The 14,420-nt window shown below is 65.9% G+C and overlaps 1 protein-coding gene across 1 annotated transcript in view; it reads right to left on the minus strand.

Moving 5' to 3' along the window:
* The window catches only part of CACNA1I (calcium voltage-gated channel subunit alpha1 I), a 77,996-nt gene that overhangs the window by 29,684 nt on the left and 33,892 nt on the right, over positions 1–14,420 (minus strand). The window contains exons 5-6 of the mRNA XM_062201947.1: positions 5,377–5,536; positions 834–1,149 (exon numbers count right to left, since the gene is read on the minus strand). Coding sequence (XP_062057931.1) covers positions 834–1,149; positions 5,377–5,536 — 476 coding nt within the window. The remainder of the gene's footprint in view (positions 1–833; positions 1,150–5,376; positions 5,537–14,420) is intronic.

Here is a 14,420-nt window from a genome sequence, read left to right on the forward strand (position 1 = left end):
CCCAGACCACAGGGGCTGCCCCAGCATGGCTGTCCTGTGCGCTTCTGGCAAACGCACAGCGCGTGAGCCCCAAGCACCTGCTCTCACGGGCTGGACGGCTCCTGGCCAGTGAGTGCACACAGCCTGCGGCTCTGAATCCATGACCCCACTGCTCCCCAGGGCAAGTGTGCGGGGCAGCCTGGGAAGGCCCTCCTGCCTCCTGGGGGCTTCTGAGGACAGCGGGATGGCCCTGTGGCAGGGCGCCCACAGCACAGGGCCCAAGTGCTCTGCTCACCTCATCTCCACCCAGGGGGCGGGCGACTGTCACTGCCCCATTTTACAGAGGAGGAAACCGAGGCACAGCAAGGTGAGGCCATGCACCAAGGCCCTGCCGCCCTGCTCCCAGACAGGTGCGCAGGCGCTGCGCTGAGGTACTTGGCACGCAGTCACGTTCACACTGACGGGGGCACCGCGCCTCCCACCCACTCCAGACCAGCCAGGCTCCTGGGGACCATGCCGCTGGTGCTCTGCCTGGCACTCCCCCAGGAATGGCCCCTCCCGCACCCCCACGTGAGACCCTGCCTTGTCCAGCAGCCCTGCCTCTCCTCTGCGCCCAGAAACCCCTGCTGGGACCCACCCGCCCCCAGGCGGCCCAGAGCTGGGTTCAAATCCTGGTCTTCCCACTCGGTGGTCGCATGCTCCAGGCACTAGCACGCTTCCTGTCTGCCACCCTCAGTTCTCCGTCTAAATGGGCCTGAGGACCTGTCTCGTGCCAGCAGGCAGCAGGGATCGGCGCCGCGGGTGGCAAACGCCTGGCGCGGGCACCTGCCTGACCCCGGCCCACGCGGCCTCACCTGGAAGATGACGATCCAGGCATAGCCGATGTTGTCGAAGTTGATGGCGCCCTTGTGGGGGTTGGCGCTGCCGGTGCGGCACACGTTGTAGTAGCGGTTCCAGTTGACGCAGAGGCCGCTGGCGTTGAGGTCCTGGCGCCCCGCCCCGAAGTCGTAGACGTCGTCCTTGGACAGGCAGCACTCGCGGCCCTGCTCCTTGAGCGGGGGGATCTCGTGGCAGCCCATGATGCCGTTGTCGCCCGACAGGGAGCAGATGAAGGGCATCTCGTCGTCCTCCTCGGGCTGGTAGTACGGGGGCAGGGCCACGTCCCCCTGGCTGTCACGGAGGGGGAGGGGCGGGAGCGTCACTGGCCACACCTCGGCCACGGCCCCTGGGGCAGAGTGAGCGACACAGCTCTGCACCCCCGGCCCTGCACACTGCTCAGCACACAGCAGGTGGTCAACAAGCAGGCACTGGGGTCAAGCCGCCACCTGCGACACCAGCATCCCATATGGGCGCAGGTTCCAGTCCCGGCTGCTCCACTTCTGATCCAGCTCCCTGCTAATGCGCCTGGGAAAGCAGTGGAGGATGGCCCAAGTCCTTAGGCCCCTGAAGCCACGTGGGAGACCTGGATGGAGTTCCTGGCTCCTGGCTTCATCCTGGCCCAGCCCCAGCCATTGTGGGAGTGAACTCCCTCCCCCCCCCCCCCCACCGCTGCTTTGCAAATAAATAATCTTTTTTTAAAAAAAGTGCTGAGGTTCAGGGACGCAGCAGGCGCGGGGAGAACTCTGTCCCACCTTGCCCACCCCGGTGGCCAGGACAGGTCGCTCCCCTCTGGACGTGGGCCTCCTCCTCTACAGCACAGGCCCTGCCCTGCCCAGCCACGGTCCCAACCAACCCCGCCGTGACGCGGCCCACGGGCCCTGGCTCTGGGAGTCACCCAGACGGCAGCAGTCACGATGAGTGTCCAAGGGAGACAGAGGGAGCGGGCTGACCAGAGGGCGGAGCGCCCCGCAAGTGTGACTGCTAACGCCACGCGGCACTGCGACGGCAGGTGCAGTGAGGCAGGCACAAAGCCCGGGCCCTGGCCAACAGACCCTGCCGCGAGGTCACTGAGTGCCCCCCTGCACGGACCACTCCAAGGTGGACCATCGTGAGCACGGGGAAGGAGGAGGGCTACAGGTGCACGCCGCTGGCAGGAGACCACCTGGACGCGGGCTCTTCAGAGGGCAACAGCCACAATGTACACAGCCGGCGGAGCGCTGGGCCTCGGTGAAGACGCCTGTTGGGACACCCACACCCCACGCGGGAGCGCCTGGGGCAGACTCGCGGCTCAGCTTCCCGCGCAGTGCAGACCCTGGGAGCTGCAGGGAGCCCAGGCTGAGTTCATCTGCGGAATGAGCCAGTGGGCGGGAGCTCTGTCTGCACACCTCCAGCCGAAATTCACAAGGGTCACGTGATGCTAACACAGACACGGCTGCAACCCACTGCCAAAGGACCGACTTCTCCGGAAACAGAAGTCCTGGGACCACTGAAGAGCCACACAAAGTAATGACAACAAACAAGCAGAGCCCAGCCACACGAACACGGGCCAACGGGAAACCTAAAACACACACACACACACTGCAGGATTTGTCACGACCTTGGACGCCAACAGCAACGCTAACACACGGGCATAAAATGAGCTTGCCTACAGCCAAGGGCTGCTCTTCACAGGAGATGCTACGCTTATTTATTTATTTATTTTCATTTTTATTTGGAAGGCAGAGAGAGCGGGGCAGACCTTCCGTCCACTGATTCACTCCCCAGATGCCAGGGCTGGACCAAGCCGAACGCAGGCTGGGTCTCCCACCTGGCGCATCACCAGGCGGCCGGGTCGGAAGCGGAGCTGAGCCCCGCACCCAGGGCCTCTGCTCCGGGATGCAGGCACCGTGCCAACTGCTCCACCCGGCAGCACTATGAAGGCAGTGGACGAGTAGTTCCTTCTTTTCCAACTCCCTGCGTGAATGCACTGTTGGCTACGGATCCGTGCTACAACGGAACTGGGCAGGCGGCCACCAGCCACGCCTTCCCTGGGGCCGCACGCAGGAGCGCCGCTGGGCTGAGGGCGTGTCTGGGCTCAGCTTCAGCACGGTCCGCCCAGCAGCCTGCCGGAGAGGTGGCCGCACAGCTCTGGCGACCCGGGGCACCGTCGCACCCTGGCGCCTCCCCACGGTTCCACGTGCGCTTCCCCCCGACTGACCACGAGAAACGCCTGGAGAGCTCCTCAGCCGCTGCTCTCTCCCCTTGTGAGGCACCTGCTCAGATCTGTTTGGCCATTTTTGCCTGGACCGTTTTTCTCTTTATCAGCTGGCTGAGTTCGCTGCCTGCTCTGGGTTGGAGTCCTTTATGTATCACAAATACTTTATCCCAAGCTTTTTAGACTTAATCACTCCTGAAAACCTACAAACAGGGCTCTCAAAAGCTCGCGCGGTGCTGGGAGACTTCCAGTCCGTGGCAACATCGGCCAGGGGCGCCCTGGGGTCCCCGCGCACTGGGGCTCACGCAGCCGAGGACAGCAGACTGCACAGCCCTGCCTGGGTGGCCGCTGCCCACCTGGCTTCTCTGCTCGGATCAGGGGACCCTCCCCTCCTGCTCTCTCCTGGGAGCTCTCTGCCAGCCCCACCTGTTAGTCCAGGGAGATGGGGGGGGCGCTGTGCCTGGGCCCTCCCTGCCTGTGTCCAGATCAGCGCTCAGGTGACATCAGGCAGCCCAGCCCGGTTCCCATGACCACGGCCAAGGCCACCTGCAGTGCCGGTGCATCCTCTACCCCACTTTGGCGCCACCCACAACCCCTGCTTCTCCACGACTCACCGGCTGCCTGCCCTTGGGCAGACGCCCTCACCTCCCTGACCCAGTGTAAAGTGGGGGCGCGAGGGCTCCCCTCGTGGTGCTGTGAAGACCACCAGGCAGTCTCAGTAACCCATGCTGGTGCACACGTGGCACCCGGCAAACCTCAGCTGTCTCACCAGCCGGGCTCCACGGCTGCCTACTGGGCTCTGCCACTCCCACAGGTTCATCCGGGGTTTGCCCCATGGAGCCCCGAGCAGCCCCGGCACTCCAGGGTGGGCTGATGTTGAGTGCCAAGCCTCCCAGGGTCAAGGCTGCTCCCCAGAAGTGGCCCGTGCTTGCGGGATGACGCCCGGGGTGGGGAGTGCTCGGTGGGAGCCTGGCCCCCTCCCTTCCCTCCGCAGGCCTTGGGCCTGTGTGCAGGCGAGAGCTGGGCTCCGGCAGCCCGAGACCCCTCCTCCGTCCCGGTGCCTGTGCTCCGTCCTGAGAAGGGCCCTTGTCGGCCCTCCCGCTGAGCTTGGCACAGCTGCCAGGGGCTGGCGGGGCTCCGAGAGCCTCAAGGCAACAGGTACGGCAAGAGAGAGCTGGCAGAGCGCGGCGGGAAATTCGCGGATGCCCGTGGACTTTGCCCCTGCCCGAGATTCGGCCTGGCTCCCCCAGAGCCCCATCCCGGTTACCAGCTCCTCTGCTCCCTGGACAAGGCCTCTGGGGTTCAGGTGAAACCTCCCTCCCTGTGTTGAGGGACGCAGACCTGGGCTGACCCTGGCCTTGCTCTCCACCCAGCCGAGGCCCACTGCCCCTCAGGCAGCATGGGCTGCCCCCAGCCCAGCAGGGTGTGGAGGGCGCTGCCACCTGCCCAGAGAGGAGGAAGCAGGAGCTGGGGGGGGGGGGGGGGCGGAGACCAGCCAGCCCCGCCCCACCTCCGCCCCTCCTCCCTTAAGTCTCCGGCTCCAGTGACACGTGTTGACATTCACTACTCTTCCCAGGCCTGATGCTGTGGCCCTGGGACCCTCTGCCCCTCGCTCCGGCTCCCGCATCACAGCCCAGACGGAGCTGGAGTCCCCAGGAAGCGGACGGCCAGGGGGGCGGGACTCAGAACCTGCTGGGGGGTAAGTGCATCACACACGCACACACGCACACACGCACACGCACTGCATAACCGGTCGGGGCGCCATGCCAGTCCCTGGTCTGGGCCCTGGGGACCGAACGATGAGCCAGGTGCCCCCACTCTGACGCGGAACTCACACTCGAGTGGCACCCAAAGACCTAGTAAACACACCGGTCTGCAGACACGCAGCACCCGAGCCCATCGGCCGGGATGTGAGACCGCTCTAGAAAGAGGCGAGCCAAGGAGGAAGTCAAACAGGACAGTGCACGAACCCAGGGGGGCGGGCTTCCAGGAGGCAGTGACTCGTGGGCTGAGCTCCGGCAATGAGAAGGGGCCGGCCCCAGACCACATAGGAGAGGGCCGCGTGGGACAGAAAGGCCTGGGGGAATGAAGCTCCCGCCTGTGACCGAGGGGAGACTGCCCCGACCCCCTGCGCGAGGGCACCACGAACCCAGCTCCCCAAGAGCCCCAGCTTGCTTTGGGCTCACACAGCTTTGACAACCTGCTCCCGGTGGTGGTGGCTGGGACCGCCCTTGCTGGGCCACACCCGGGGCTGCTCCGGGGCCCTGCCGTCTCCCCCTTCCCGGCGGCTGCCGCCAGGGCCCGATCCCGGGCTGCACACTCACATGGTGAAGTTCTCCTCCAGGAAGCAGCGGTTGCGCAGCAGCCCCGCCCACAGCTGCACGCCGATGATGCCGAAGATGAAGAAGACGAAGAAGCAGAGCAGCAGCACGTTCCCCAGCATGGGCAGCGTGTCCAGGAGCAGGTTCACCAGGATCCGCATGCCTGGGGGAGGGGAGGCCAGACAGCAGGCAGAGGTCAGCGAGACACGGCCGGGCGGGAGGCCAGACGGGACGCGGACCAGGGCTCCCGGCTGCTCCCGGGCCGCTCGTGGCTGCCCAATGGACCCTCCGGGTCTGCCCCGAGGCCACGGAAACGGCTCTGGGCCCCCACTCTCCCACGGGACTACAGATGAACGGTGAACACGGACGGAGCACGGTTTACGCTCATGCGCAAATGGGAGCCCCTCCAGGCTTGGTGACACCGAGGAGAGTCCTGGGAGGCCCTCCAGGCTCGGTGACACCGAGGGGAGTCCTGGGAGGCCCTCCAGGCTCGGTGACACCGAGGGGAGTCCTGGGAGGCCCTCCAGGCTCGGTGACACCGAGGGGAGTCGTGGGAGGCCCTCCAGGCTCGGTGACACCGAGGGGAGTCGTGGGAGGCCCTCCAGGCTCGGTGACACCGAGGGGAGTCGTGGGAGGCCCTCCAGGCTCGGTGACACCGAGGGGAGTCATGGGAGACCCTCCAGGCTCGGTGACACCTAGGGGAATCATGGGAGACCCTCCAGGCTCGGTGACACCGAGGGGAGTCCTGGGAGACCCTCCAGGCTCGGTGACACCGAGGGGAGTCGTGGGAGACCCTCCAGGCTCGGTGACACCGAGGGGAGTCGTGGGAGGCCCTCCAGGCTCGGTGACACCGAGGGGAGTCGTGGGAGGCCCTCCAGGCTCGGTGACACCGAGGGGAGTCGTGGGAGGCCCTCCAGGCTCGGTGACACCGAGGGGAGTCGTGGGAGGCCCTCCAGGCTCGGTGACACCGAGGGGAGTCTTGGGAGGCCCTCCAGGCTCGGTGACACCGAGGGGAGTCGTGGGAGACCCTCCAGGCTCGGTGACACCTAGGGGAATCATGGGAGACCCTCCAGGCTCGGTGACACCGAGGGGAGTCCTGGGAGACCCTCCAGGCTCGGTGACACCGAGGGGAGTCGTGGGAGACCCTACAGGCTTGGTGACACCGAGGGGAGTCGTGGGAGACCCTCCAGGCTTGGTGACACCGAGGGGAGTCGTGGGAGGCCCTCCAGGCTTGGTGACACCGAGGGGAGTCGTGGGAGGCCCTCCAGGCTTGGTGACACCGAGGGGAGTCGTGGGAGACCCTCCAGGCTTGGTGACACCGAGGGGAGTCGTGGGAGACCCTCCAGGCTTGGTGACACCGAGGGGAGTCGTGGGAGACCCTCCAGGCTTGGTGACACCGAGGGGAGTCGTGGGAGACCCTCCAGGCTCGGTGACACCGAGGGGAATCATGGGAGACCCTCCAGGCTCGGTGACACCGAGGGGAGTCCTGGGAGACCCTCCAGGCTCGGTGACACCGAGGGGAGTCGTGGGAGGCCCTCCAGGCTCGGTGACACCGAGGGGAGTCGTGGGAGGCCCTCCAGGCTCGGTGACACCGAGGGGAGTCGTGGGAGGCCCTCCAGGCTCGGTGACACCGAGGGGAGTCGTGGGAGGCCCTCCAGGCTTGGTGACACCGAGGGGAGTCGTGGGAGATCCTCCAGGCTTGGTGACACCGAGGGGAGTCGTGGGAGGCCCTCCAGGCTTGGTGACACCGAGGGGAGTCGTGGGAGACCCTCCAGGCTTGGTGACACCGAGGGGAGTCGTGGGAGACCCTCCAGGCTTGGTGACACCGAGGGGAGTCGTGGGAGACCCTCCAGGCTTGGTGACACCGAGGGGAGTCGTGGGAGACCCTCCAGGCTTGGTGACACCGAGGGGAGTCGTGGGAGACCCTCCAGGCTTGGTGACACCAAGGGGAGTCCTGGGAGGCCCTCCAGGCTCGGTGACACCGAGGGGAGTCATGGAGACCCTCCAGGCTTGGTGACACCGAGGGGAGTCACCCCCACTTTCCACGGGAGGCACCTGGAGAATCCAGAGCCTGAAGCCACTCACCCACAGTCACAGGGCTAAGGGGCGGCAGTTCTAAATTGCTCCAGGTTCCGTACACAAACAATGGGTCTCACACCTCCATGCTCTCTGCCACGCTGTTCCCTCGTCCACCCTGCTGTGCCTGGCCAAGTCCTGTTTCGCCACCACAGTCCTGTTGAAGCTCTCGGTCTCTGTGAAGCCGTCCAGACACTTCCCTACCCCCGTCTCAAGTACAGGCATCACTCTCTTCTCACTCCTGGAACTCTCTGCCCCTCCGAACTGGCCTAGGCTGCCATGTACAGTTGCACAGGTTGCATACTCCACAACCCAGAAGGCTCCATTCAACGTCAACATCCAGTCTCCAGCTAGCCCAGTTCACCCTCCCGTCTCTGCCCCTGGGCTGTGAGCTCCTGGGGGCCAGAGCCGCGTCTGAGTCACCGCAGTGTCCCTGGGACCCAGCACGTCCTGTCCCAGAGGACGGACTCAGCTAACGCTGGTTGAGTGACTGCTCGTGAACACATGACGTGGGGAGTCATGGGGACAGCAGGGAGGTGGGGATGGCAGTGAGGACAGTGGCCCCGGCCAGACTTGTGTTTATCCCAGGGTGACCCCGAGCTGGTTACTAATGAGGGTGGGGTGGTTATTTGGCATTTGCATCACGAACCTGTGCACTGGTTGCCAATCAATAATTCATGTCCACCCCATCTTCCCTCCCCACGAAACGAGGCCAGCTCCGGTCAGGAAGGCAGCGGGGCTCCGTGAAGGCTGCCTCCCGACCAAGCGTGGGCCCCGGGGCCCTCACCCCATGCAGAGCCAGGGGCAGGCAGACGCGGGGAGCAAGACACCACCAGGGACCCTCGGAGCCCATCCCAGGGGATCCAGCTGGCCCGAGCGAGCCGCAGGCCATGCCAGTGCCTCCCTCCCTCGTTCATTCATTCATCAAACGTAACAAATGCTTGCTGCGTGCCAGGCAGGGCCTGGGGGGCGGAAGGCACAGAGGGCTCAGCGTGGGCAAAGGCACAGAGGAGGCACAGCCAGCTGTGCCCGGGATCGGCAGAGGGCACCTGCGGAACGTGGGGCTCTGAGCTGGGTGTCTGGGCAGGCAGGCCCTGGGCTCCGTGAGCGGGCAGAGCCCCTATCAGCTCCAGGCTTCCCCCTGGACGGGGCAATCCTGGAAGCCGGACAGAGGCAAGAGGCAGTAGCTGGGGGGAGGGGTCAGGCTGGCCCAGAAAAGCCAGGCGGGGTGCTCAGCGCCCTGCCCCCCACTCCACCCCCAGCTGCCCCAGGCCACCCCTGCAGGCAGCCGGGCCTCTGCCATTCAGTAATCCCATTTTCTGTTCTGTGTATTGCCATCCTGAGAGGCTCTGGACACCTGCGGGCAGGCAACTGCCCCGAACCCAGCCCCCCCTGCCCCCGCAGCCTCCCTCAGCCGGCTGAGGCCAGCTCAACTTCACGGCCCTCTGCTCTGGGCGGGCAGGGAGCCCCAAGGCCACAGAGCCGGGGCTTAAGGAGCTAATTAGGGCCTGAGAACGAGTGCACGGCCTCGTGAGCCAGGGAGCTGGGAGTCCGGGAGGCCCCGGGACACTCGGCTGATGCCCCCTTGATGTCCACGGCCAGTAATTAGCCCAGACCCGTGGGATGTGACACTGGGCTGTGTCCCCTGGCTCTGGGCACCTGTAGGGGGAGCCCGAGGTGGAGGCAGGGAGAGGAGACAGAGACAGCGATAAAGAGAAGGCTTGACCGAGGGAGGTAGTCAAGGAGACCTCGCAGAGGACAGCGGGGGCGCACAGGGGGCTAGAGGGCGGGAGGAGACACAGGAGGGGGCGGACAAACGCCCTCCATCACCATCACCTCCATACTTGTGCCAGCCAAGCCCTCCTCCTCCTCCAGGCTGTCTTCCCTGATTCCTACGCCATCTCTTCTGCTTTCTAGGGTCTCCAGGTGGGCCTTGATGAGCAGCAGACCCTACTCACCCAGCCAAGACGGGGTGTAGGATCCCAGCGTCCCCAGGACATCCAGGACAAGCCCCTCCCTGGTGAGGACCCGGGGCACAGACCCTGGACAGGATGTCTGAGCCCAGCCGGGCACGAGGCCCCCTCTGACTCTCCAGGGGACCTGCATCGCCGCCTGCTTCTGGGATGAGCGAAGATGGCGGGGCTGGTGGCAGTGCCACGGCAGCTTCCAGAGACATGGAAGGCAGAGCCCAGGCTGGGGGGGGGGGGGGCGGGAGGAGGCCTGCGCAGCGGAGCTACCATGGGGCTCACGGGGCTCCCTCCGGACAGGCGGACCTGGGGGCCCGGCCCTCCGCATGGCGCCGCCTCGTCACTTCTCGGGGTCCGGCCTGGGAGCACCAGGTGCACGGGCGTCAGGCACCGAACGCTGGGAGCTGGGTGGGGGCACGGGTGGAGCTGCCTCACCCCGAGGGCCTGGCCCAGAAGGGGTCCCGTCTGCTCCACGGGCGCCGCGAGGGGGGCTTCTCCCGGCAGGGTTTGGGGTGCTCTCTGCGACAGGAGCTGTCAGCCCAGATGAGCGTGGCCACACTGTAGCCAGCTCCGGTAGAAACAGCGGGCACCTGCCAGCCTCTGCGGGGGCACAGCCGGTGGCCGGAGGAGGGGGGATGGCTGCGGCCTGGCTCCCGAGCTCCGCGCTCTCCGGTCCGGTCCGGCCAGGTCAGTGGCGGGCGCTGGGCGGCTGGGGGAGGCCGTCTGCTGCCCCTGCCAATGTCCATGCCAACTAATCAGGGGCACAGCGGGCGCCGGGGAGGCCGGCCAGGCAGCAGATGGCCGGGCTGCCACGGTCACAGCTGTTGGGAGGGACCTGTGGACGCACGTGGGCCTGGGCGCCCACCCCGGCCAAGGAGCACCCCCCACCCCAGGAGGGGCCTTGGGTCCCTCGCCACGGCTGTCCAGGCTCACGCTCTAGGGACCAGCCTGGCCCCTGCTTACCAAAGGTACCCCGCCCTGCTGTGGCCCAAACATCTCTGCCGATGTCCTGTCGCCCTCCTCAGTGAGGCCAGCTCCAGGTGTGCGACACTGCCTGCCCTGCCCCCTGCCCTCGGTGAGCACGAGCCCCCACGGCTGTGTCAGAATCCCCTCACCCACCCCAGCCCGGCGGCCCCTTTGGCTGATGGATGAGTGGGTGCACAGCGGCTCCCTCCTTTGGCCTGGTGTCCAGTCTGCAATCACTTCCCCCTGACTTGTAGACCGGAACTTGGAACTTGACCCCTGGCGGGGGGCTGCCTCCACCCTGCCCCCAGCCCAGCCCCCCGCCTCCCAGCCCTGGCTGCTCCTTCCCGCTCCCAGCTCCAGCTCTCACCAGATGCTCCGGCCAGATGTTCTCCTCCCACCCACGCCATCTCTGCCTGGAAGACGGCACCCCAGGGAAGCCGGGCCCCTCCGCGTGCTCACTTCCTTCTCCCGTTCTTCCTCCCCCAGAGGGGCTGCCAGGCCTTTCTCCCTTAGGACGAGGGGGGCCCTTCTGGGTGCCAAGGAGCCCTGGTGTGGCCCCACCGCCTTCCCCTGCGGCCCCCTGGAAACACCAGGTCTCCGAGCCGACTCCAAGACCCCACCCAAGAAACAGGCCCCTCGAGGCCCTTGCAAGCCCCTCCTGTGTGCGGCTGGTGCGAGCACGACCCCAGCCCAGCACGAATCTGGGCAGAAATCGGCGGCAGCAGGCCAAGGGCGCAAGCAGCCGCCCAGGCTGCACCAACCACCCCCCCAGCCCGCCCGTGTGCTGTCCTGGCTCGCACCCCCCCCCCCCCCCCCGGCCAGCCTGCAAAGGGCCAGCGCCGTGCGAACGTGCAGCCCCCGGCCTCAGGAGGCATTCCGCGGTCTGGAGCCGACCAAGCAGCGGGGAGAAGGGGCTGAGGTATCACCACAGCCACAGGGACCTTCTCCTTGGTGGTGAAATGGGCCACAGAAGCAAAGGTTCAAATCCTAGCTCGGCCCCAGCCGGCTGCGTGGCCTCGGGCAAGTTACTCAGCCCCTCTGCCTCGGTTTCCCCATCTGTAAAGTGGGCACTCACACGGAGCTCTGTGTGAGGGTGAAATGGCAGCGCCCCTGCAAGGCACGGGACCAGCCCGCCACCAGCCACCGCCCATCATCAATGAAGACGTGGACCCTGCCTCCCCAGCCCCTCCACGCCGCCACGGCAGGTGCTGGTCTGTCTGCCAGGGAGAGGTCTCCCCACCCCTTTGTGGGCTCGCTAAGCACCTCCCAAAACCAGCCCCTGAGAAGACAGGCCCGACGCCCACCCTCTGCCTTTGCCCCCCCCGCCAGCAGCACCCGCGGTCACTTGCCACACGCGAGGCCTGGCACTACCGGACACCATCCCGTCCGTGCTGCCGCGTGGGAGTTGATACTGTTAACCCACTGGGAGAAATGGAGGTGCGGAGAGAAACAGAGCTCGCCCAGGTCCTGGTCCCCCAGGCAGTGCGCAGAGGCCCTGGCACTCGAGCCAGGGTCTGACAGTGCAGAGCAAGACTGCAGCTCCTGGGCAGGCACCCACAGCGCCGCCAGCAGGTGCTTCTGTCCCCGAGCCCCTGCCCAGGCCCGGCCCGAGGGCCCTGCCTGGGGGTGCGTGAAGAGACCAGGCCAGGGGTCTGCCTCCCGGCACCTGGGGGAGGGGGGACACCCAGAAGCTGGAAGTGACTGTCCTCGTTTTGGTGGGAAAGTGGCTCAGCCAATGGGCTCAGGGAAGCACTGCAGGGCTGGAGGGATCGGTGGGCGGGGTCCGCCTGGGATTGGCTGGTGCCGGGATGGGGCGTGTCTAGAGGGAACCCAGCCTGACCTTGCCAAGGCCCAGGAAGGGACAGTGATTTACGAATGGCCGCGCAGCCCTCCTGCCTGCCCCCTCTCCGTGCTGCCTCCCTCCCTCACCCATCCGAGGCCAGGGCAGGAGGGACAAGTTTTACAAAGTCCTGTGAAGACCCCTGTGCCTTCCGGGCCCCCTCCCCATCCTGGACAAAGCTGAGGACCTCCCATCTACTCCAGCCCCTCTTCCTCTTTGTGCAAGCTGGGAAACTGAGGCCCGGAGCTGTCAGGAGAGGGAGCTCGCCGCTCCTGACCCCCCCCTGAATCTTCTTGGTGGATGGTGCTGAGCCTCTGCAGCCCTCACTGTATTGTATTTTTATTTGGAAGAGACAAAGAGATCTTCCACCTGCTGGTCCGCTCCCCCAAATGCCCACAACAGCTAGGGCTGGGGCCAGGCCGAAGCCAGGAGCCGGAAACTCGGTCCACGTCTCCCAGGTGGGCGGCAGGGGCCCACTACTGGAGCCGTCACCTGCTGCCTCCCAGGGTGCGCATTGGCAGGAGGCTGGAATCGGAAGCGGAGCCAGGACCTGAACGCAGGCCCTCCAACATGTGATGCAGGCGTCCTAAGTGCCATCCTCACGGCTACACCAAAAGCTCACCCCTGTTTTTTAAATTCCAGGCAACCACCCCCACCCCGCGGCTTGCCAATTAATAACCCATAACCTGATTTCGCTTACTACCAGCTCTCTAGCTCGCCATCTAGTGGCGAAACTGAAAGCTACAGGACCCGGGACAGACACGGATGTAAGGGTGGAGACAGGGATGTAAGGGTGGCTGGAGGACTTGGAATGCTTTTGGGAAACTCGTTCTCAGCCTAGCAGCTAAGCCCCCACCCCGTCCCACAGCAGAGGAACTGGGCTCCATTCCGGCTCCCGCTGCTGACTGCAGCTTCCTGCCCATGGTGATGGTCCAAGTGCTTGGTCCCTTCCAATCATGAGAGACCTGGATGGAGGTCCCAGCTCCTGGCTCTGGCCCCAGCCCAGCCCCGGTGCTGCAGTCATTCGAGAAGTGAGCCAGCAGCTGGAAGACTAATCTTTCTCCCTCTCTCTCCTGGCCTCTCAAATAAATAAGTTTATTAAAAGGCAGCCAATCAAACCTCTCGTGCCCTGCCCCCCCCCCCCATTCATTCCTGGTGGCTCTGGGCGGGGGCAGGGCACCTGGGGGCGGAGCTGTCTCCTGTGACGCCAGGCGGCCAGGCACCTGCTCCTGCCTTTGTCCCGGCTTTGAATTTATCTGAGGCCCCACTGCAGGCGCCCTCGCTGGGCCACTTCCAGATCTGAGGAGGGGACACCTCCCACCACTCTGGCCGCTCCCAGCAGCCCTGCAAGGCTACGGGGCAGACTGGGCTCCCCAGCAGGGGCAGCTCCCCGGACCCAGCTCACGGGGCCTCGCAGCCACGGCCGCCAGCCGGAAGGAGGCCCCAGAGGAGGAACTCCGACCCCTCTCTGGGCTTTCTGGGCTGTGCGGCGCCCGTAGCTGGAGACTCCAGGAGCTCTGGAGATGGACCCCTGCCCTCCTCCACCTCCAGAGAGGACGGGGAGTGACCCCACAGGCCACCACCCACAGCTCCCCACACACAGCAGACAGATCGGGGGATGCCCACACACACTGGCAGGAGTGCACGGAACTCCCGTGCACACACTCACACACACTCACCCACCCGTGTGTGCTCACCGACATGTGTGCAAACACCTTCCCAGGTGCACGACCCTCACACTGCCCACCACCCACCTGCACACCATGCACACGGGCTCCACGGTGGAGACACGCAGATTCTCACACATGCCGGGGTCGGTCCTGCCTCCGCCGGAGACCACCTCCCCCACTCACATGTCCCATCGTTCACACTGTGGTCCACCCTGCGGCTGCAGCCCCTGGAGAGCCAACCACTGGCCCTCTGCTGGCCGCCCCCCATCCCAGGCCCCAGGAATGAAGCCCACATCCTGGCCTGCTCTCCAGTCGAGGCGGGCAGGACATGAGCGAGAAGGCGCATACGGCTGGGGCAGGCGCACTGGGTAGAAACCAGGACTGTGGTTTGGTCCCTGCCGCTGACCTGTGTGACCTTGTCCTGGCCTCCATTTCCTCATGTGATAAACAGGGAAAGATGGTTTTGAACTCGGGGGTCTTTAAGAAGCCTTCCGGGACCGGTGGGGATGGAAAGGATGGAGACGCTGC

This window comes from Lepus europaeus, chromosome 10 (genome assembly GCF_033115175.1).
Source record: "Lepus europaeus isolate LE1 chromosome 10, mLepTim1.pri, whole genome shotgun sequence".
Classification (NCBI taxonomy): domain Eukaryota; kingdom Metazoa; phylum Chordata; class Mammalia; order Lagomorpha; family Leporidae; genus Lepus; species Lepus europaeus.